This window comes from Anguilla rostrata, chromosome 16, assembly GCF_018555375.3.
Source record: "Anguilla rostrata isolate EN2019 chromosome 16, ASM1855537v3, whole genome shotgun sequence".
Lineage (NCBI taxonomy): Eukaryota > Metazoa > Chordata > Actinopteri > Anguilliformes > Anguillidae > Anguilla > Anguilla rostrata.
In genome coordinates, this window is record NC_057948.1 from 6,454,156 (window position 1) to 6,477,412 (window position 23,257).

General features: G+C 46.3%; 1 protein-coding gene across 1 annotated transcript in view; it reads right to left on the reverse strand.

Moving 5' to 3' along the window:
* The window catches only part of LOC135241831 (protein kinase C-binding protein NELL1-like), a 290,330-nt gene that overhangs the window by 137,325 nt on the left and 129,748 nt on the right, over nt 1-23,257 (reverse strand). Inside the window, exons 9-12 of the mRNA XM_064312554.1 lie at nt 22,025-22,127; nt 19,027-19,100; nt 13,555-13,654; nt 7,121-7,249 (exon numbers count right to left, since the gene is read on the reverse strand). Coding sequence (XP_064168624.1) covers nt 7,121-7,249; nt 13,555-13,654; nt 19,027-19,100; nt 22,025-22,127 — 406 coding nt within the window. The remainder of the gene's footprint in view (nt 1-7,120; nt 7,250-13,554; nt 13,655-19,026; nt 19,101-22,024; nt 22,128-23,257) is intronic.

A 23,257-nucleotide genomic window follows, 5' to 3' on the forward strand; every position in this document is an offset into this window, starting at 1 on the left:
GGTGGGAGGGGTCTGGCCGACGGGCGAGCAGGCTGCGGGGGAGGCCGTCTCGACGCCTGCCGGATTAGATGACCTTGCGGAAGCTAAGAGTCTCTCCCCCGCAGCCCGGTCCACCCCCGCTGAGGTCAAAAATGATGGTCTGACCTCTCTCTCTCTCCTGCTGAATGCTGGGAGATGGAGTTCCTGTACCTCTCTAGGGCTCTATGTAGACTGTGGAGAGGTATGAGGAAGGTCAGCTGCTGCAATACAAACAAGCAGGCTGTGGTTCCTTTACCTCAGGTCCTGATTCATCCGCCATGTGATTCATTCATATTATGAATTAATTAATGATTCTGATTCATTCATATGTTTAATCGTCATGATTCATTCATTATGCCAGGGAAGGACAACTTTACTGTCCATGGGGGCCTTCAGGCTTAGCAAGGGCCCAGGCGATTCTAATCATTTAATCTCAAAGCAGGTTTCCCATCCCCTAACACAGTCACTCAGTCCCATCTCCTAACACACAGTCACTCAGTCCCATCTCCAAACACTGAGTCACTCAGTCCCATTTCTAAACATAGAGTCACTCAGTCCCATCTGTGAACAGAGTCACTCAGTCCCATCTGTGAACACAGAGTCACTCAGTCCCATCTCCAAACACTGAGTCCCATCTCCTAACAGAGTTACTGAGTCCCATCTGTGAACAGAGTCACTCAGTCCCATCTCCTAACACAGAGTCACTCAGTCCCATCTCCTAACAGAGTCACTCAGTCCCATCTCCAAACACTGAGTCACTCAGTCCCATCTCCTAACAGAGTCACTCAGTCCCATCTCCTAACACAGAGTCACTCAGTCCCATATCCTAACAGAGTCACTCAGTCCCATCTCCAAACACTGAGTCACTCAGTCCCATCTCCTAACAGAGTCACTCAGTCCCATCTCTGAACAGTCACTCAGTCCCATCTCTGAACAGTCACTCAGTCCCATCTGTGAACAGAGTCACTCAGTCCCATTTCTGAACATAGAGTCACTCAGTCCCATTTCTGAACACAGAGTCACTCAGTCCCATCTCCAAACACTGAGTCACTCAGTCCCATCTCCTAACAGAGTCACTCAGTCCCATCTCCAAACACTGAGTCACTGAGTCCCATCTCCTAACAGTCACTCAGTCCCATCTCCAAACACTGAGTCCCATCTCCTAACAGAGTTACTGAGTCCCATCTCTGAACACAGAGTCACTCAGTCCCATCTCCGAACACACAGTCACTGAGTCCCATCTCCTAACACACAGTCACTCAGTCCCATCTCCTAACAGAGTCACTCAGTCCCATCTCCAAACACTGAGTCACTGAGTCCCATCTCCTAACAGTCACTCAGTCCCATCTCTGAACACAGAGTCACTCAGTCCCATCTCCTAACACACAGTCACTGAGTCCCATCTCCTAACACAGAGTCACTCAGTCCCATCTCCTAACAGTCACCAGTCCCATCTCTGAACACAGAGTCACTCAGTCCCATCTCCAAACAGAGTCACTCAGTCCCATCTCCTAACACACAGTCACTCAGTCCCATCTCCTAACACACAGTCACTGAGTCCCATCTCCTAACACACAGTCACTCAGTCCCATCTCCAAACACTGAGTCACTCAGTCCCATCTCCTAACAGTCACCAGTCCCATCTCTGAACACACAGTCACTCAGTCCCATCTCCAAACAGAGTCACTCAGTCCCATCTCCTAACACACAGTCACTCAGTCCCATCTCCTAACACACAGTCACTCAGTCCCATCTCCTAACACACAGTCAGTGAGTCCCATCTCCTAACACACAGTCACTCAGTCCCACCTGTGAACAGAGTCACTCAGTCCCATCTCCTAACAGTCACTCAGTCCCATTTCTAAACATAGAGTCACTCAGTCCCATCTCTGAACACACAGTCACTCAGTCCCATCTCCTAACAGTCACTCAGTCCCATTTCTAAACATAGAGTCACTCAGTCCCATCTCCTAACACACAATCACTCAGTCCCATCTCCAAACACTGAGTCACTCATTACATTACATTACATTATAGGCATTTAGCAGACGCTCTTATCCAGAGCGACTTACACAACTTTTACAAAGCATTTTTTACATTGTATCCATTTATACAGCTGGATATATGCTGAAGCAATGCAGGTTAAGTACCCTGCTCAAGGGTACAACGGCCGTGTCCTTACCCGGGAATCGAACCCGCGACCTTTCGGTTACAAGGCTAGTTCCTTACCCACTGTGCTACACTCAGTCCCATCTCCTAACACAGAGTCACTCAGTCCCATCTGTGAACACAGTCGCGTTCCCTTTGCCTCAGGGGTCTGATGGCTTAAATTAAGCACTTAGGTGCAGGAACACATCACCCTACCAGCAGTGGAGGATTTGAGATTGAGATCCATGCTTTACATCCACTGAAATGAGCATTAATGGCAGAAATGGTCTGATCTTTGCCATTCAATTGATTCAGGCATCGCTGCAGAGTCACTGTCTCTCACGCGCTTAGTGGACGACCCAAGTTCATGTCCACATCAGAGTTCCCCTTTTCACTACTGCACAGTCTCCGGCTACAATTTGTACAACATGCCGGCGCCCACAAACCACACTTCCCGGGCTGCAAAACGCTTTTCACCTAGCCTACGGAGAGTCAGTGGGTGACGTCACAGTGACTGTCCATGTTTTTCTACGTTCTATGGTGTTATCACAGATCAGACTGCTCTGTGGCTCCAGTCAATCAGATGCCAGACAACCAGCAAAATGGACGGCGGTCGTACGCGAACAGTGAAACCCGTCGTGGCGGTAACCTGCATGGCGGCCATTTTTCAGTACTCCCCTGTCTCCTCTTTAGACAGGTTTCACTGTAATCGAATTCGATAAAAAGGAAAGAAAACACCACAGAAAAAAGATTTTTTTTTTTTTTTTACTTCTAGGGCTTTACTTATACAAAACATTCAATATTTAATGCTTACATTATACATGCAATATGTTTGCAATCTTCGGCAGAAAAATTGCAACGTTAGCAAAAGACATGGATTGCAAACGGCAGCCTTTAGACATTTCATGGAGCAGAAATATACAGCCGGCAGAAAAAAAAGCTGGCTTCACTATTCAGAATTACTTCTTTAATGTTAAAAATCAGGCCTATTCATTTCTGCACTGATAACTATGGATTACAACCCGAGAAATGGTCGGTGAGTATATATTCACTGCTTATAATGGTCAAGCTGCCCATTTTATGTCAATTCAATATTGGTTGTACTCCAAATCCCAGAAGCCTTCAATTTATTATCCCCACAGAAGGTCAAATGAATAAAACATCAGCAAGTCTGCAATTTCAGCAGGGTACACATTTATTGTATACATCTGAATGTCAATAAGTAAAAAACCCAATAACAAATTGATTTTGGCTTGGAACACAAAGTCCTCAGATAATTTTATTTTCCACTTTCAAAAATTTCATTGACTTTCGTCCTTGCAGCGCGCATTACTATGAGCCTTAAAGAACAATTTTCTTTCTGAGGTGAAGGGCAGGTACGCTAATCACATTCAAAGCAGAATGCAATTTTGGAGTTCCGAGATTTCAAACGCATGTTCCGCACAGAAAAACACAGCATGTGGTGGAGGATGATTGCAAACAATACCAATTTGCATGTAAATTATGTGAGTAAACATCGCTAACAACTTAATACGGAGGAGGAACGCTTGCTTTGTCACGGATTGTGAATCACCGTTTTCCATACGCATAAAAGACGAATAGAACAGTCCGGCAGCAACCGACTCATAACGCACCTGTGGAGCTGCGTATTTAAGAGATGGTATTTAAAAACACCTGTTCATCACATAAGCGGCGAGACAGAAGCCTTTCTAAATCAATAATGAATAAAAGCCGATCGAAGAATTATGACGTAATCTACAGAGCGTGAATTGCGTTTTGGCTGGATGTGCTGACCAATGCGTTCAACAGATTAACGACTCGTCCGTGTATAATAGCAGTTCAAATACCGTGAAAAATGAAGCAGGTGGGCCGCAATAAAAAAACATTTCAGAAAAAAACGAAAACGATAAGCCTCATCACTGCTACGCGTTATGACTTTAATGAACAGATACACGGGCTGATAACTTCCTTGTCTGTCTTCACGCACCGGTTGCTACCGCTAACCCGGCGTTCGCCTCGCGCCGCGGGCGGAGAGCCGCGTCGGTTACAGAGCCGCGGAGAGCAGACACTGTCGGGCGACACCCCGCGTCTTCTGCCCCTGGCTAGTTTCTCTATACGCCAGAAGAGTTAGAGGCTCAAGGCAGGCTCCCGGGGAGACCGACTGCTTCATTAATAAAATGCTATCTATTAATTAAATAGCACAGTTGCAACAGCTGTATGCGTTTCTAGTACAAATATTTATTCAGGGACCTAAGAGCCTGAGTCATTTACCAATGGCTGTTTCCCACTGAGAGATTATGCCACGTGAACACTATTTATTATATCAGACAGAGGATGAATTCAGTCTTAATAAACTTCATTTCAATATACTTTTTTTCCAATTAAGAGTGATGCTTGTAACAATACATAAATACATAGGACTGGTTGTGGATAATATAAATAAATAAAATAAAAAAACATGGCCATTTAACAACCTTGTCTTGGTGCGGTTACAATTACATCAGTTTAAGGGATAAACAAAACTTAGAGATTCAATATATATTACGTAAGCTGCGCGGCACACCACGGTAGCATTCTGAATTAAAAACACATTCAGATGAAAAACAGGCAACAAATATGTAGCCCAGAGGAGCTGACTGCTTTCATAACCTATTACCCCTGTGAAATAATGGCTCCCTTTTCTCCAGCACATTAGCGGGTGCCTTGGGGGAATCTTAAGTGAGGAAAAGGATCTTGTGAGTAACCTTTTGGAGAAAGGGGCCCGCGGGAGAGAAAAAAAAACAGAAGCTCCCATCTCTCTCTGCAGAAGAAAAAAAAAGCCTCTGCATACTATTACATTACACATTCATTCCATCTCTGTGGGAAGTGCCTACTTTGAAGAGTAGGTTCTTTTGGAATGCTTTTTTAAAAAGATTATAAGTGTTCTAGAATCCCACTGCTTTCAGTTACCAGTAGTGATTGTTACATCATCATTAGAACGTTCAGTTAAGAACATTCTAAATGACCTATTTGTGATCTTGCACCTTAAAGGGTTAATGGCGGTGATGCAGGAGAGTGGCACACAGGTATGGCATCACTCACGCCAACTCTGACAGGCCTGAGCACAGAGGTCTGTTATAAATGCATGCTGGTCAATCCAGGACAGAAATGGCCGGTCCTTTATGATATATTATGATATATGACATGTTTTATTTTCCAGGTACACCCAAACGGCATCCGTAATTTAAATAGCCAAACATTTTAGTTAAACCGCGCATTTCGCGTCCACATTTTGGCAAATGTAAACATTTAGCTTTTTATAAAATTTTAACAAGATCACTTAAAAAAAATAAAATAAAATAAGATGAGCAGAGGTTCTAACACGCATCCCTGGGAACCATTCTAACAGCGTTGGCTGCGTTGCTACGAATCCCCCGGGTGGTTCAGGTAGATAATGAATGGCACCTAGCTCGAATGCGATGCCCTCTTTTTTTTTTTTCCACACTACTTTTCACAAATCCTTTCCTGAGGTAAACTCGGTATCAGTAACTCCCACTGATTTCAGAGAAACACTTCAGTACTGTATTAAGTAGCAAAACTGCTGGAATTGTGTATTCATACGCTAAGTATCCTTATGTCAGGACAACAAAGAAGTCTAGATGAATATATATTATTTGATATAGACTGTAATCTGCACACTCCCTTTAATTAAAAAAATCTTCAGACGGCCCTAGTGGTTTTACGTCCCCGCGTTTGAGGACTGCGGTTTGGTAAATCCAAAAAAAAAAACGTACAAAAACATCACGCCTTGAAGAAAGGCAGAGAACACGTCTATCCGAAAAAGGTGCCAAGAATTAATACTGAAGGACAGACAAGGAAAGGACTAGCGGAAGAGAGCATTAATATGCATGCGCACCTGTTCCCTTTATGAGTATAAATTATCCACGGGTCACCAGGCTGTTTGCGGAGACTTTCGGATGCCGATTAAAAGGCACAGTTAAAAACAATTAAAACGCGTTAAAAAAAGACGACCGGGACGCTTTGTTTTTCCATCGCGGTCGCTCTGACGCAACTGCTCGTAATTAGCGAAGGAATAAACAAATCATTATTGTTGGTAATTAGCCACTCGGTATCGTACACGGGGCAGGCCACGCGTGGTCACTGCCCGTGATGTGACGGCTGACTTCATCCTCGCTTCACAAACAGTCAGCTTTCATCACCGCAGAAGAGTTACTCGGTAGACCTCACGACGAAGATACGGAACTAATTCGGAACAGGGATAAACAAACAGAAACCAGTCCTCGTCTACCGTGAACTCTAGTCCAGACCAGGGGTCGATAACCGTTGCCCTTGAGTTCTTGAGACGGTTCTGGATTTCGATCCGTCCCAACCCGTGACTACACGACAGGATTCATTTTAATTAATCGGGTTTCGTGAGCGCAGGTGACCGTGTGCTGGAGGCGCCCAGCGTGTCACCGTCCAGAATGTTCCGGCCCGGACTTTTAAATCATCCGTCAAGCTCGCGAGGTCAAGCTCGGGTGGAACAAAAAACAGGAAGCGCCACTCGCGCTCCAGGACCAGGGTGCCAAACCCCTGCTCCAGTTTCACAGGTGGTTACGAAGTCCAGGGGTCAGAAAGTACAAGTCCTGCCGTGTGTTTCTTCCACCCATGAACTCAGCCCAGCTGATTTCACCGATTAGTTCCACCCCCCTGGATGCCGAATTGCGCCAATTAGCAAATCCAGGCGACTGGAGCAAAATCCCGGGGTGGACCTTTACTTTGTGAACCTGGATTGTCCACCTCTCTCTACTCCTGAGGGACGCTACAGAGCAAAGACACTGCAGAGCACCGGCGAAGCCCGGGTTCTTAAGATGGACGCCAAGTGGAGAGCCGCTATTCGATCCAACGGCTCCATTACCAGCATTACCCCCCCACTGTTCCGGAAGCACGACGGCGGGAAAGCCCCGCCCCTTACCTTCGCAGTAGGCGGAGTCTCCGTGGACGGAGGCGAAGCCGCTCTTGCACTCGCAGAGCGCCTTGGCCTCCAGGTTCTTGCACGCGGAGTTCTCCCCGCAGTACATTCCCTCTGCACAGAAGTCGTGGCCTAAAGGACAGGGGGGGAAAGAAATAATTACGTAAAATATTAACAACACGGCGCAATCACAAACGCGCCTCCGTTCGGCTCGCCGGCCGCCCTTCTCAGCTGCTACATTCTCACGAGACCCCGGCAATTCACTTTTTTGTCCCCTGTGAGGGACACGAATCTCTGGTCTCAAACCGTATATTCTAAACTACGCTGGAAACCTGCATTGCAAGGGACATTTGATAAAAAATAAAATAAAAAATACTTTTCGAAATGTTTTCACTGCTACGTGTTTTTGTCATCCGAGACACTTGTGTATTGTCAAAAAATAGAAATAGATGCACTTTTTCTGCTGGGTCTCAGGAGGATATAAGAATGAAAAGGCGGTTGTCGAGAATCTGCACAAACATCGACAGGCTGCTTGCACAGGGACAGGAAGTTCATCTGTACAGGTGGGTTTGTGGGTGCAGAATACTCTGTTTGCTAGTCGTGTGAAAATATTGTAAAAGGATTGTACTGTTGCTACTGCAATTCCAAAAGCTGGACAAGTCGTAAGTGAAAGTGAGTTCGCCTGTGTGTGTGTCTGAGTGTGTGTGTGTGTGTATGTATGTGAGTGTTGTAAGTGAAAGTGAGTTCACCTGTGTGTGTGTATGCGCGTACGCGCGTGTGTGAGAGAGTGCATGTGTGTATGTGTGTGAGTTCACCTGTGTGTGTGTGTGTACGCATGTGCGTGCGTGTGTGAGAGAGTACGTGTGTATATGTGTGTGAGTGTTGTAAGTGAAAGTGAGTTCACCTGTGTGTGTGTGTGTGTGTGCGTGAGTGTGTGAGTGAGTGAGAAAGAGTGTGTGTGTGTGTGTGAGAGAGAGAGAGAGAGTGTGAGTGTGAGTGCGTGAGAAAATGTGTGTGCGCGTGTGTGCCGGTGTGTCTGAGTGTGTGTGTATGGGTGTGTGCCGGTGTGTCTGAGTGTGTGTGTATGGGTGTGTGCCGATGTGTCTGAGTGTGTGTGTGTGGGTGTGTGTGCCGGTGTGTCTGAGTGTGTGTGTGTGCCGGTGTGTGTGTGTGTGTGTGTGCCGGTGTGTCTGAGTGTGTGTGTGTGCCGGTGTGTCTGAGTGTGTGTGTGTGTGCATGTGCTGGTGTGTCTGAGTGTGTGTGTATGGGTGTGTGCCGATGTGTCTGAGTGTGTGTGTGTGGGTGTGTGCCGGTGTGTCTGAGTGTGTGTGTGTGTGTGTGTGTGTGCCGGTGTGTCTGAGTGTGTGTGTGGGTGTGTGTGTGTGTGTGTGTCCGTGGTGTCTGGTGTGTTGGGTGTGCGATGTGTTGAGTGTGTGTGTGTGGTGTGTGTGTGCTGGTGTGTCTGGTGTGTGTGTGTGCGGTGTTGTGTGTGTGTGTGTGTGTGTGTGTGTTGGTGTGTGTTTTGTGGTGCCGGGGTGTCTGAGTGTGTTGTGTGTGTGTGGTGGGTGTGTCTGGTGTGTGTGTGGGTGTGTGCGTGTGTCTGAGTGTGTGTGTGTGGTGTGTGTGCCGGTGTGTCTGAGTGTGGTGTGTGTGTGTGTGTGTGTGTGCCGGTGTGTCTGAGTGTTGTGTGTGGTGTGTGGCCGGTGTGTTTTGTGTGTGTGTGTGTGTGCGGTGTGTCTGAGTTGTGTGTTGTGTGTGGGCGTGTGTCTGAGGTGTGTGTGTGTGTGTGTGCCGTGTGTCTGAGTGTGTGTGTGTGTGTGTTGTGTGGTGTGTGTGTGCGGTGTGGTGTGTGTGTGTTGGGGTGTGTGTGTGTGTGGGTGTGTGTGTGTGTGTGTGTGCCGGTGTGTCTGAGTAGTGTGTGTGTGTGGTGCGGTGTGTCTGGTGTGTGTGGTGTGTGCGTGCTGAGTGTGGTGGTTGTGTGTGTGTGGTGTGTGTGCGGTGTGTTGAGTGTGTGTGTGTGTGTGTGTGTGTGTGGTGTGTGCGTGTGTTGGTGTGTTGTGTGTGTGTGTGGTGCGTGTGCTGGTGTGTGTGTGTGTGTGGTGCCGGTGTGTCTGAGTTGTGTGTTGGTGTGGTGCCGGTGTGTCTGAGTTGTGTGTGTGTGTGTGTGGTGTGTGTGGGTGTGTTGTGTGTGTTGGTGTGTGGGTGTGTTGTGTGTGTGTGGTGTGGGTGTGTCTGAGTGTGTGTGGGTGTGTGTGTGTGTGCCGTGTGTCTAGTGGTGTGTGGGTGTGTGCGGTGTGTTGAGTGTGTGGTGTGGGGTGGTGCGGTTTTGTCTGAGTGTGTGTGTATGGGTGTGTGCCGTGTGTCTGATGTGTTGTGGTGTGCTGCTGTGTGTGGTGGGTGTGTGTGCCGTGTGTCTGAGTGTGTGTGTGTGCCGGTGTGTGTGTGTGTGTGTGGCGGTGTGTCTGAGTGTGTTTGTGTGCGGTGTGTCTGAGTGGTGTGTGTGTGTGTGGTGTGTGAGTGTGTGTGTGGTGTTGCGTGTGTCTGATGTGTGTGTGTGGGTGTTGCCGGTGTGTCTGAGTGTGTGTGTGTGTGTGTGTGTGCCGGTGTGTCTGAGTGTGTGTGTGTCGGTGTGTGTGTGTGTGTGTGCGGTGTCTGAGTGTGTGTGTGTGTGCCGGTGTGTCTGAGTGTGTGTGTGTGGTGTGTCGTGTGTGTGTGTGTGTGTGTGCCGTGTGTTGAGTGTGTGTGTGTGTGTGTGTGTGCCGGTGTGCTGAGTGTGTGTGGTGTGTGTGTGGTGTGTTGAGTTGTGTGTGTGTGTGTGCCGGTGTGTCTGATGTGTGTGTTGGGTGGTGCGTGTGTTGGTGTGTGTGTTGGGTGTGTGCCGTGTGTCTGAGTGTGTGTGTGGGTGGTGTGCCGTGTGTCTGAGTGTGTGTGTGTGCCGGTGTGTGTGTGTGTGGTGTGTGCGTGTGTCTGAGTGTGGTGTGTGTGTGTGTGGTGTGTCTGAGGTGTGTGTTGGTGTGTGCCGTGTGTTGAGTGTGTGTGTGTGGGTGTGTGCGGTGTGTCTGAGTGTTGTGTGTGTGTGTGTGGTGTGCCGTGTGTCTGAGTGGTGTGGTGCGGTGTGTGCGGTGTGTTGGTGTGTGTGGTGTGTGTGTGTGCCGGTGTGTTGAGTGGTGTGTGTGTGTGGTGTGTGTGTTGTGTGTGTGCGTGTGTCTGAGTTGTGTGTGGTGTGGTGGTGTGTTGAGGTGTGTGTGTGGTGTGTGGTGTGCGTGTGGTGTGCCGGTGTGTCTGAGTGTGTGTTGTGTGGTCGTGTGGGTGTGTCTGGTGTGTGTGTGTGTTGTGCCGGTGTGTCTGAGTGTGGTGTGTGTGTGCGGTGTGTCTGAGTGTGTGTGTGTGTGTGTGCCGGTGTGTCTGAGTGTGTGTGTGTGTGGTTGGTTGTGTGTTGGGTGTGTTGAGTGTGTGTGTGTGTGGTGGTGCGGTGTGGTGAGTGTGTGTGTGTGGTGTGGTGTTGTGTGGTGTGTGTGTGGTGGTCCGTGATGTTGGTGTGTGGTGTGTGTGTGTGTGTGTGTGTGCCGGTGTGTCTGGTGTGTTGAGTGTGTGGTGTGTGTGTGTGCCGTGTGTGTTAGTGTGTGGTGTGTGTCTGAGTGTGTGTGGTGTGTGTTGGTGTGTGTGGGTTTGTGTATGGTGTGCGGTGTGTGCGGTGTGTCTGAGTGTGTGTGTGTGGTGTGTGCCGGTGTGTCTGAGTGTGTGTGTTGGGTGTGTGGTGTTGGTGCGTGTGTGTCGAGTGTGTGTGTGTGTGCCGGTGTGTCTGATGTGTGTGTGTGTGCCGGTGTGTGTGGTGTGTTGTGTGTGTGCCGGTGTGTCTGAGTGTGTTGTGTGTTGGTGCCGGTGTGTCTGAGGTGTGTGTGTGTGTGTGTGGTGTGTCGAGTGTGTGTGGTGTGTGGTTGGTGTGTGGTGCCGGTGTGTCTGAGTGTGTGTGTGTGTGTGTGGTGCCGGTGTGTCTGAGTGTGTGTGTGTGTGTGTGTGTGTGCCGGTGTGTCTGAGTGTGGTGTGTGTGCCGGTGTGTTGAGTGTGTGTGTGTGCCGGTGTGTCTGAGTGTGTGTGTGGTGCCGGTGTGTCTGAGTGTGTGTGTGTGTGTGTGGTGCCGGTGTGTCTGAGTGTGTGTGGTGTGTGTGGTGCCGGTGTGTCTGAGTGTGGTGTGTGTGTGGTGCCGGTGTGTCTGAGTGTGTGTGTGGTGTGTGTGTGCCGGTGTGTCTGAGTGTGTGTGTGTGTGTGTGTGTGTGGTGTGTCTGAGTGTGTGTGTGTGTGTGTGTTCTGAGTGTGTGTGTGTGTGCCGGTGTGTCTGAGTGTGTGTGTGTGTGTGTGCGTGCCGGTGTGTCTGAGTGTGTGTGTGTGTGTGTGTGTGCCGGTGTGTCTGAGTGTGTGTGTGTGTGTGTGTGCCGGTGTGTCTGAGTGTGTGTGTGTGTGTGTGTGTGTGTGCCGGTGTGTCTGAGTGTGTGTGTGCCGGTGTGTCTGAGTGTGTGTGTGCGTGCGTGCCAGTGTGTCTGAGTGTGTGTGTGCCGGTGTGTCTGAGTGTGTGTGTGTGTGTGTGCCGGTGTGTCTGAGTGTGTGTGTGTGCCTGTGTGACACACTTGTCTGCTCTCTGCTGAAGGGAAAGCAGAGACTGTGGCCCTGAGTGCTGATTAATTAGACTGTGCATTCAAAACTGGTGAGAAAAAGCACAAAAAAAACTGACACTCACTGCACTACGAGCAACCAGTTAATAACTCAACTACAAATTTGCAGTAATAATAAAAAAAAAAAATAAATCCAGTACATGCCGTATTTTATTCAGAGTACATAACCTAGTTTCAAAAGACTTTTGCTGAATTTCTACAAAGTTCCTGCAAAAGGCAACAGAACTGACTTTCATGTGAAAACCTAGAATTTGTTAGCTTGTCAGGTGCAGCTAATATTGCTGGAAATGCCTGCTCCAAAGGGAGATAAGGGCTCGCTTTAAGCAGCAGAGAACAGAGCTCACTGGGAAGGGTGCAGGAGGCTGAACACCTGGAGAATGAAAGGGTGCGAGCACGGACGCGGTCCGACGGGGAAAGATGAGGAACGAGCTCATTATTTATCCCAGGCCCACCCTGTGCAGAAGCAGCTCGCCTCTGTAATCAGGCTCTCCACTCTTCACAACTCACACAGATACCTCCCCAAACTATAAAGTAGCCAATCAGAACTCACACAGATACCTAACAGACAAGCTCCCCAAACTATAAAGCAGCCAATCAGAACTCACACAGATACCTAACAGACAAGCTCCCCAAACTATAAAGCAGCCAATCAGAACTCACACAGATTCCTCCTAACAGACAAGCTCCCCAAACTATAAAGCAGCCAATCAGAACTCACACAGATTCCACCCAACAGACAAGCTCCCCAAACTATAAAGCAGCCAATCAGAACTCACACAGATTCCACCCAACAGGCAAGCTCCCCAAAGTATAAAGCAGCCAATCAGACTCACGCTCACAGTCCGCAGACTAACGACCATCTCAGGCTTCCAGGAGATGCTTCACGAGCACATATGAGTGCGTAATGAAGAAACCGAGCCCCCGGGAGCCATGTTGGCTCATCATTTACCTGCAGACTGCAGAGTAACCAGCACTGCTTCAAGCCAGGACTCCAGGGACTCCGACTCTCCGTTCGCGGTGATTCAATCCGAGGTCATGCCACGGTCCCCCGCGTTCAGGTGCTACTACATTCCCGCCAATCTCAGCTGGATTATTCCCACACTCAAAATGATTCATAAGGTCACCGGCAGCCATACATCACCGAGAACTTTTTTTTTTCTTTTTACCGTAATAGAATTCACGTTCGAGACACGCCAAGCTGCTTTCAAGCTCAGCATTTCGCCCACCGCACGCCCACATTCATTTGAGTTTTCGATATAAATTTCATTCAAATCCTCAGATTCTATTAGCCGCCGAGATTGCCGTTGCTTTTGCGCTTGTAAGCACAATGCTTTGATGGCACCCGACTTCCCCTCATGAGCCAAATCGAGGATGGCCTAAAGAAAAAAAAAGGTCTTATCTGCGGCTCGGCACCGCAGAAGCCTTTCCGGAAAGATTTACGGCGATCGTCAACGCGCGCCGCTTCGCAGGGCAGCTGAGGGTTCGCCTCCGTCTCAGCCGAACAGTATCACGGCCAATCAGAACGCCCCTTCGCCTTAAAAAGCGGACCTATGACACGGGAGGCTCCCGAGGACTGCACGGCACCCACCCCACCGGACCCCAACTCGCACGCGCTCAGACCGCCGCGCGACGGCTCACCTGGACTTCCGCGCCCCCTGAAAGGCTCACCGCTAGCGCAGAATAAGGGAAGAGGAAGAGGAGACGAGGAAGAAGAGGAGATCGCCGAACGCCGCGGGCGACCGCAGGGAGGAGAGAACGGAATCCTACCTCTGCAGACGTTGCAGCATCTGTTTTCCGGAAGGATCTGCTCGTTCACTGTGCAGTTGAGCACCGGGCACTTCTCCGTTACTTTGACCATCATTCCGTTCTGCCAACGAAACAGAAAAAAGGAAAAAAAAAAAAAAGAAAACGATTCATTTAAAATTATTCAAATCGTACGAGGACTTCGTAACCATGGTAAGCTGTACAGAACTTTTGTAAAAACAAATGAACATATTTTACAGCATTTTTTTCCCCCTGAAATCAGCCATATTCTATATTATCGCATATATTGTGAATTGTTGGAATATCTTTTCTGAACTTCATAATATATTATTTCAAAAACTGAAGCGCGTGCCATTATTCGTTACCTACCCACAGTTACACATATTCTTGTTCACAATGGAGCCTATAGGATCATTACCATTCTCAATAGCTTTCTCCATTCCACGCGTTGTACCTGGTACTTGCACTCAGACGTTTCCCATAAATTTGCAATGAATTTTGAGCGCTTGGTTCCACATGAAATATTAACAGGGAGATTATATAAATACGACTGTGAGTGATAACTAGATAGGCAAATTATATCTCTTAAAATTAAGTGCATTCTCTGTGGGCTCTGTATTAAAAGAGTACTTGTACAGTCGCGGAAAAAAAACACAAATTCCGACCAGGTGCTTGTAAATTAAATTATTATGAATGCTGCGCATAGTAGACGAGGCAGTGAGCGATTGTTAACGAGGCATCTGAGGGGAAAATAGGCAGTTCTAATAGGACGGTGGAGCAGTCATTGTGATTACGCCTCATTTCAATCTCCTCACTAATCCGCGTGCTAATACGGCCATTTAACACAGCTTGAAAAATCACAATTAATTGGTCATTCTGAAATGGCTAAAAGCGGCTAAAGCTCAGCGCCGGGAAAGTCTTCTCTTCCCTGCCCTCTACCCCCCCACATCCCCACGTCCACCAGCCTCTCGGATCAACGCGAACATGAAAATGAACTCGAAAAATTTAAACTCGAAAGATGACGCACGCCTTCCTGTGTTAGCGGCTCAGATTTGACCCGGCAGGTTTTAACGTTGCTCTTTTTTTTTATTTCTCTAATTTAAACTTTATTTGACCGGGGTAGTCACGTTGGGATTGACGTCCGTTTCGCCAGCGAGCCCTAAAGCCTACGTGTTTTTGGACTGCGGGAGGAAACCGGAGTAGCCGGAGGAAACCCGCACGGACGTGGGGAAAAACTCCACGCAGAAAGGGGATTCGATCAGTTGGGACTCAAACCCAAAACCACTCCCTCTGTGAGGCAACGGTGTGCTAGCCGGTGTTGAATTCTCAATCCTGGTTTCTGATAAAAAGTTAGCCTTTGCGGCTGTGACGGACCGTCTCCCTGCTACCCTTAATGTGGTCCCGTAGACGTAGAGGATGTCAGTTAGCCATGGGCTAGGACACGATACCACAATCAAATACATGCCCCGTGACCTAAGTTTGGCTGACCGACCCACAGTTTGTGCAGCGCTGGCCTAAACAAGAACTTGATGACCAAGCAAAAGTGTCGAGGACAATTACCGTAAGAAGTTTGGCAGAGTGCAGTAGGAATAGTGAGGGTCACCTCTCTCTCTCCTTTGAAAATAACTGACGTCCAGTAAGAGCACAGCAGAAATACCATGTATGGTGTAAATCTGGGGTAACTTGAAATGATTTCATGACCCAATCGATATACTATATGACCAAAAGTATCTGGACACCTCTTGGTCTGGGGAAGTTTTTCCTGGTTTGGGCTAGGCCACCGTAGTTCCAGTGAAGGAAAAACGTAGTGCTATATCATGCAATAATATTCTGCACGATTCTGTGCTTCCCCAACCGTTTGGGGAAGGCCCTTGCATGTTTCAGCAGGACAATACCCCTGTGCACACCATATTGAAAGGGTTTTGTCAGGAACGGTGCGGAAGAACATGACTGCCCTGCACAGAGCCCTGACCTCAACCCCATCCAGCACCTTTGGGATCAATTGAAAAGCCAACTGTGAGTCAGGCTTTGTACTCCAGCATCTAGTATAAAGCCTTCCCAGAAGAGTGGAGGCTGTCATAGCAGCAAAGGGTGGACCAACTCCATATTAATGCCCATCATTTTGTATGAGATGCTGGATGTCAGGTGTCCACATACTTTTGGCCGTGTAGTGCATCTCCCACAACCCAAGGCCCACAGTTTGTACACCGCTGAGCTAGGAGAGCGTTGTAGGTCTGGAAACAAGGGGACTGCGATAACTGAGTGATGGAGGGAGGGAGAGGGAGAGAGAGAGAGAGAGAGGCTGCAGTAGCATCAGCAGATAGCGGGGGGGAGGGATTCTGGAGGTGGGAGGGATGATTCAGGGACAGCAGAAGAGAGGGAGGAGGGACAGAAGTGGCGGAGGTCAGGACGCACAGCGACAGAAGGAGCGGGTAGAGGAGAGAGAGGGAGGTTCAGAGCGAAAATGACAGGGAAGGGAAGTGGAGAGAAGATGGAGATCAGGCTGGTCCCGGGGGGGGGGGTTCCTGCTCCTTGGCTAGTTACACACTCCTTCCTACAGAGACTTGCACACCAATACTGAACACATACTGTAGTCAGTGCGAACCAAGCACCTAATTCAGTCTTTTTACACTCTCTCCGGACTTATCCATCAGTAGTGAACACATAGGCAGTGGACACCTCTTGGCTTATGTATGAATACAGAACATTTACTCTCTGTACCTTATTCACAGTTCAATGAGTACATTTAGTGGATACTGTTTAGCCAGTTCAAACAATACACGCTCATTAATGGAATCAGGGGTTAACTGGAGCATTACTGCCAAAATGTCACCAAACATACTGAAAGTGAGCGCTACTGTGTGCGTAAAGCCTTCGTTTACAGACGAACTCAAATTCACAGCTGTGTTCCGAGTATCCGTGGAAATATCAGGTTCGAGGGTGAAGTCATGGCAACGACGGACGTGCGATCGCTGAGCCTTCACGGGTGTCTGTCGTGAGAAGACGAAAGAAAATGAAAAAACTTCGGTCTGCACGAGCTAATTAATCACGATGTTGAAAGATGCCTGTTGTTCCATTTCGAATTCCCACGCAGAAAAAAAACGCAATCTGATAGTCCCCGTCCTCAGGCCCAAAAGTTTTTAAAAAAAGGCAGAGCTTCCTGTCATGTGACAGGCTCTCGGTTTGGTCTGCACCCGATGAGAACAGGCACGCAAACAGAAAAGTTCAGACCGACACGCCGCCCTTTCGCTAAACGACTAATTTCGGGGGCGGGTCGTTCTTTTTCCGCTTTGCGGCATTCTGCGAAGCGCCGGCGCGTCGGAATCCCGTTAACGATGCGAAAATGGGACCGATGCATCGATTAAAAAGCTCGCGGAGGAGCCCGCGTTGCAGGCCAGATTCGATTTTGAGCATGTTCCTTTTAGATTTGAGGTAAAAAGTTTACGTAATTTCGTTTTCAGCATTTTAGAGTGGGGCAATCGGATTTATACCGACTGCACTGAGGACTAAAGCCAAGAGACGAGACTGCGTTCATCGTTATTAATTTATTATTTGATTATTTTAATAAAAGCAGCGACAGGTCTTTTCTAGATTTTTCTGAAATGCTTATTTTCAGGAGCATTAATGCCTCTGGGGCCCATAGCATTTGGCTTTGTTGCTGTACAATAATTATTTGGCCGTACGGCTTTTTTTGTCTGTTATCAAAGTGCAGAAGCTCTCGATGTGCGTACTCACAGCATATGAAATATAAAGCACGACAAGAAAAGGCCATTCAGCCCACCTACATTTGCCCTTTACCTACAAACTAGAGAGTCTCTCTTAATGCACCGCTTCACGGCGGGACTTGAAACACTCCTCCGCTACTTGAGGAACTGCGCAGAGCCTGAAAAGCGGTATTCACTCATCGTGAAACAGATTTTTAAAAGTGCAGAGCCAAAACAACAATGGAGTCACCGTCCCAAAACTTTTGCACTGACTTTTCCACGCACACGCACACACACACACACAGACACACACACACACACACAGTGACAACAGGAAGTGTGACGCAGGAGCAGACGGTGCTGTCCCTTTATCCACGTCGTCCATTTCGAGAGGGCCGCTTTCTTTTTCGTTACCGTTGTTTTGGACCAGCAGTGCTGCTGCATACGTTTCCCATTCTCCTCACACCTCAAGGAGAAACGAGGCAGCGCAAGGCAGTAAACCACCGCGTTTCTCCACGCCGCCGAGACCAACCCCGACGCGGCGCTATTTATACATAATGACACGCCACGATTATTTATACGGCTTAAATTTTATGTTCGCGCAGCTTCTTAGCAGATGTGTGAAAATAACACGATTTCCGCTACAGCTATACGCGAACAAAGGGAGAAGGTGATATTTTTAAAACATAAGCCGACGTCCTGGACGACCTCGCGGTGAACCTAAGCTGCTCGGGAGCCGTTATTATTTAAAAACCTGGAGTTTGGGAGTAATGCCTCACTCTCCTGACTTCTCTTAACCTCCGGAGAACCCGGCAGAAAAAAAAGTATTTACGTTTCTTGGCCTAATACCAGCGTCTTGGATGACGTGTTGCAGGGGAAATATTTTCAAAAACATATATGTTTTTATTTAATGTCCCTTGCAGTGTAGGTTTCAGTCTAGTAGAACGCATGGTTCTTGAGATTAAGACCTGAGACTTGTGTCCCCTACAGGGGACAACAATGATTTCCTGGGTTTTAGGACGTTCAGCCAGAGTACATACAAATGGAGATTCTATGCATGTTAATCAGTACAGCTGAAGGATAAAAATCTAAAACATTTATAATAGTTATATAATGATTAAATAACAAAAGCTAAAACTTTGAAATTCAGTGAATTCTAATCATTAGAGTTTTTTAAATTAGGTTTCTTTAACCTGAAAGCAACAAACTTCTTACAGTACCCACTATAATGTGGCATTGGTCATTTGGAGACTGGGCTCACTGTGTGGCTAAGAAGACGTTTTAAATTTTAACCAATCAAAGATGTGACTGCCGACTGGTGTGGTCTGCCAATCAGAAGGGAATTTGAGGTGAGTATCCATGTAGAACAGACAAGCCACTTCAGACCTCCTGCTCTCCAGTTTCAAAATGACATGCTTGAAATGAAAAAGAAACCGGTTATAAATATGAAAACATATTTATATGTCTTCTCCTTCTGACTTAACGGACACTTCAACCGTAGGAGACGCAGTCTTTAATGAAGCATCTATAGCTTATCAGTTGTGTTCAGAAACAGCTTGCATGTGTCGGAGAAAACAGCGCTTTTTGTATTCAGGTTTGCAAATTGCTAATCGCATTCCCATCACGCAGACATAAAACGAGACTGGACAGATTGCCTGGGTCACGCTGTGATTAAAGCACACAGCCTAATTAAATAATGCGAACTCGAATAATGTGATTAATCTGCATTAGGGAAAGCCACGCAGCGCAATTAGGCAAAGAAAACAATTACCTTGCATTCTCGACAGCTCTCCATCGAAACCCGTTGTCTCTCCGCGAAGGTTTTGCCCTTGTAGGTACATTTCGCTGCACAATGAAACAATTAGCATGAATTATCCAGAGACACAAGCGAAAAAGGCAATTGTGTAGATCTTACCTCTGCGCAAAGGAACACAAAGTACTGACATATCGCCGTAAAGCATATTCTAGGTCTTAACTAAACACACAATGTACGTGCGAAGGCTTCGCCTCTTTAAATGTACCCTGAAACAGCTCCACATTAGCAACAGAAGATGAGAAATCTCGGTGCCTTCCTGAAACAGTCAGACAGAAATAGGAAATCAATTCGGGCTCGGAGCCAATCTCGTGACCCCCTAAGTGTCGGGGTACTGAACCGCTGCCCTCGTGAAGGAGGGAGGCCTGTTTGGAACAGACAATTTCTCTTCCTTAAAAGGGGGGAGGGGGAGGGGTTTCAGCAGAGAATGGAGAATGGGAGCTGGCCCAGAATGATTAATCGCAATAAATTATGAAACTCATTCAATTTTATGAAACTTTTTTTTTTTTTTTACAGAAAAACTAGGCCAAGGGTCAATAAACATTTCTATTTAATTCTGACAGACAAAACAAATGTTTTTTTTTCTTTGAAAAAAGAAAACAGTACAGCAGGTTGCAGCCATCTCCATAACAAACTCAACTGTGAAAGAAACTGTAGTGCTTGCATACACTTGGAAGCATAGGTTAATGACAAAGAGATTGTCACAAAGACATTTCACAGGAACACAGGAAACATAAATACAATAAAATTAAGAGAGACTTCACACAGACCTGTGAAAACCAGCAACCGGGAGGTGAAAATAAATTTAGTGTGAAGAATAAAAACATTCAGACTCTGGTGAGAAAAACTCCTGCAATGGGAGGAATTCTCAGGAGCAATCCAGCTGTGGAGAGGGAGTCCATCCTCCCCCCTCCAGCCTAATATCAACAGTTCAAGTCTAGTCCTGGAGGGTCGCAGTTTCTGCAATTTCCTTTCAATCAGCAGCCAATTACGGTCTTGGAAACAAAGTGAGCGGACTCTTTAGCCAATCAGTGACTTAAATTAACTTATGTCTGGGAACAGATCAAAAACGAGCAAACACAGCAAACATGGAGGCCCTGCAGGATTAGAGTTTGAGATCCCTGGGCTGAATGGTAATAGGGAGGGCCAGGGGAAATCTACCAGACAAATAATCAGTGGTTCAGCAAATTATAGCCTGGGGTATTAGACTAGCTGGTAAAAAACACTTGAAGCCTGCCAAGAGACCCAACAGGGCCAAACACCATATATCAGCGATATTCAAATCGACACTTCCCTCTTCTCTCCCCTGCTGAGGTCACCTGCTAGTTAACGGATCAATTAAAGCCACTGATTGGCCAGAGATGTAACTCACCTGGTGTCCCAGGTTTAAATCAGTCCTGATTGGAGGGGAATAGTGAAAGCCAGCATTTGAGTATCCCTGGCCAATAGGAATCAATTGGAGATTGGCTTGAGGGCCATGCTTCAAGCTATGACTGGAGACCAAAGGTTCATGATTCCAAAAAGAGGGGGAGCCAACACATGCTATCAGTGACTCCCTGATTTGAACCAATCTCTGCATATCAGACAAAAGCTTCATACTTGTTTAAACCAGTCAGTGATCGTCGGCTCGTAGTTGACCCGCCCATTATGGAGTTCATTATAAACTCCCACTTTCTCTGGGCTGATTCCGAGCTAAACCGGATGAAAACAGATACATCTGCCAGGAAAAACACACACTGTGCACACTCTCACAACAAACGTCAGGGAAGCAGAGAGCGTAGGCATTTTCAAATCCCTACTCAATACTCACCTCTTCAGTATAAACTACGCTTAGTTTCACTATTGCCTTCATTAGTGTTAGTGTTCACTGTGAACTGTGTTCTTGGCTAGAAATAGCTGTACAAAATAAGTATTGTACCTTACTGAACCTGTGTTCAGCAGTTGTCCATGACCATGAAATGCACTTTTTGTACGTCGCTTTTTGTACGATAAAAGCGTCTGCCAAGTAAATGTAATGTAATGTGTTTATACTTTACTCTGTACTCCCCTCTGTAATACTGTCCTACGTATCTGTTTTTCCTGCTGTACTCACTGTTTTTGTTGTTTTTTTTTTTTACCCTTCTAACTTTGTTAAGCGACCCTGGGCTCTGGAAAGCTGCTATATAAATAAAGTGTTGTTGATATTGATGTTGATGTTGATAATGATGTTGTTGCTGATGTTACATTACATTACATTAATTTAGCAGACGCTTTCATCCAAAGCGACGTACAAAAGTGCACATCATGGTCATTGGACAACTGCAAAACACAGGTTCAATAAGGTACAATACTCATTTTGTACAGCTATTTATAGCCAAGAACACAGTTCAGTTCACGCAGTGAACATTCAACATTGTTGTTGTTGTTGATACTGTTGTTTATGTTGTTATTAATGTTGAGGTTGTTGTTGCTGTTGTGATTTTGATGTTGATGTTAATGTTGTTGATGCTGATGTTAATGTTGTTGATGCTGATGTTAATGTTGTTTATGTTGTTTTTGCTATTGTTGATGCTGTTGTTGTTGTTGTTGATGATGTTGTTGTTGCAGTTGTGATTTTGATGTTGATGTTAATGTTGTTGATGCTGATGTTAATGTTGTTGTTGTTGTTGATGTGGTTGATGTTGTTTTTGCTATTGTTAATGCTGTTGATGTTGTTGTTGCTGTTGTGATTTTGATGTTGATGCGAATGTTGTTGATGCTGACGTTAATGTCGTCGTTGTTTTTGCTGCTGTTGTTGATATTGTTGTTCGTGATGTTGCTGGCGATGCTGCTGATGTTGTTGTTGCTGTTATTGCTGATGCTGTTGTCGTTATCATTGACCAGGGCTTCATTACCGCTCAGCACACACAGATTGCACACCTCAGCCCGTGCGTCCCTGCGCATCACCGTGACTCAGAGGAACTTAATTTCCACTTACGCCTGCACTTCCTGCAGCACTTGCCCTCCACGCGCACGGGAAGCGAGTCGGCTGAGCAGTTTGTGGGAGGGCAGAATATTCTCCGGCACTCCACCACCCCGTTCTGAAAGCCAGAGAACACCGCGAATCACCCCCAAATCTACACCGAAAACCACCACGACGCTGGAATGCATTGAGAGACCACCCAATATTTTCTGAAGAAAAGATTGGGGTTGCTCTATGAAATATTGATTGTTGAACCTTTCCCAAGCAAAGGCAGTTATTTATTTATGGGAATAAATTTGTCTAGTTTGCATTATTCAGTGAATAACAACACTGTGTATTTTTAGTATTTTGACCAGTTGTCACTCTCTGCAAACACAGTAAATGATCTGAATGACAATATTTTTTTGCTTGGAATTAAAATCAATTGTGGTTAATAGTTCATGAAAGAATGTCAAAAGTTAGATTTCATACAAACACATGCCCATAAACTGACAACTGTGATCTTTTAATTTTTTCCTGAGCTGTGTATTTCCCACATACGAACCACACATTTCTAAAAACAAAACTTGTGTGTTATGTTTCTTCACACAAATGATTCCATCAATGTACATGTGACGTGAAACAATATAATCGCCACATGTGTTGCATGCATAGCTTCCAATACTTTCTGCACAAATTATTGTTCAATCATACATTTTATGCTCTCTAAATATAAGGTAATGCACTTCTCAAATATTCCTGACATACTGAATGCCTTCTCCGTATATTTTACATGCAAAATATATTTTAAGATATATTTTATTTATATTTATTTTTGGTATGGGACCTTCATCTAAGGAACCTGACCATAATCTTCCTCACACAATTCATCAGTTCCTAATAGTTTAAACCCTTAGGCATATTTATACTTAATGTGGTAGATTGTGAGTTCCAAAAGATAATGTCAACATTATTTTTTTCATCACAAATTCTCTATAGAAAAAAAAACATTGTCAGAATGAAGTAACACAACCTGGCCTGCATGAATAATATAGTATTAAAATGGTACATTTGACATTGCACCAAATTAGTAAAAAAATTTACTTTGCCATTTGCCTGAAAAATAAAGCTACTGTACCAAGCCCCCCTCACTGATTTTATATGATACTGTAAGAACACAGTCACTTAATTGGAATTAAAGATTGATACAGTTAACTGTTGAGTATTAGTACTAAAAAAACTAGTTGTACTAAGCAAATGCATGCTGTA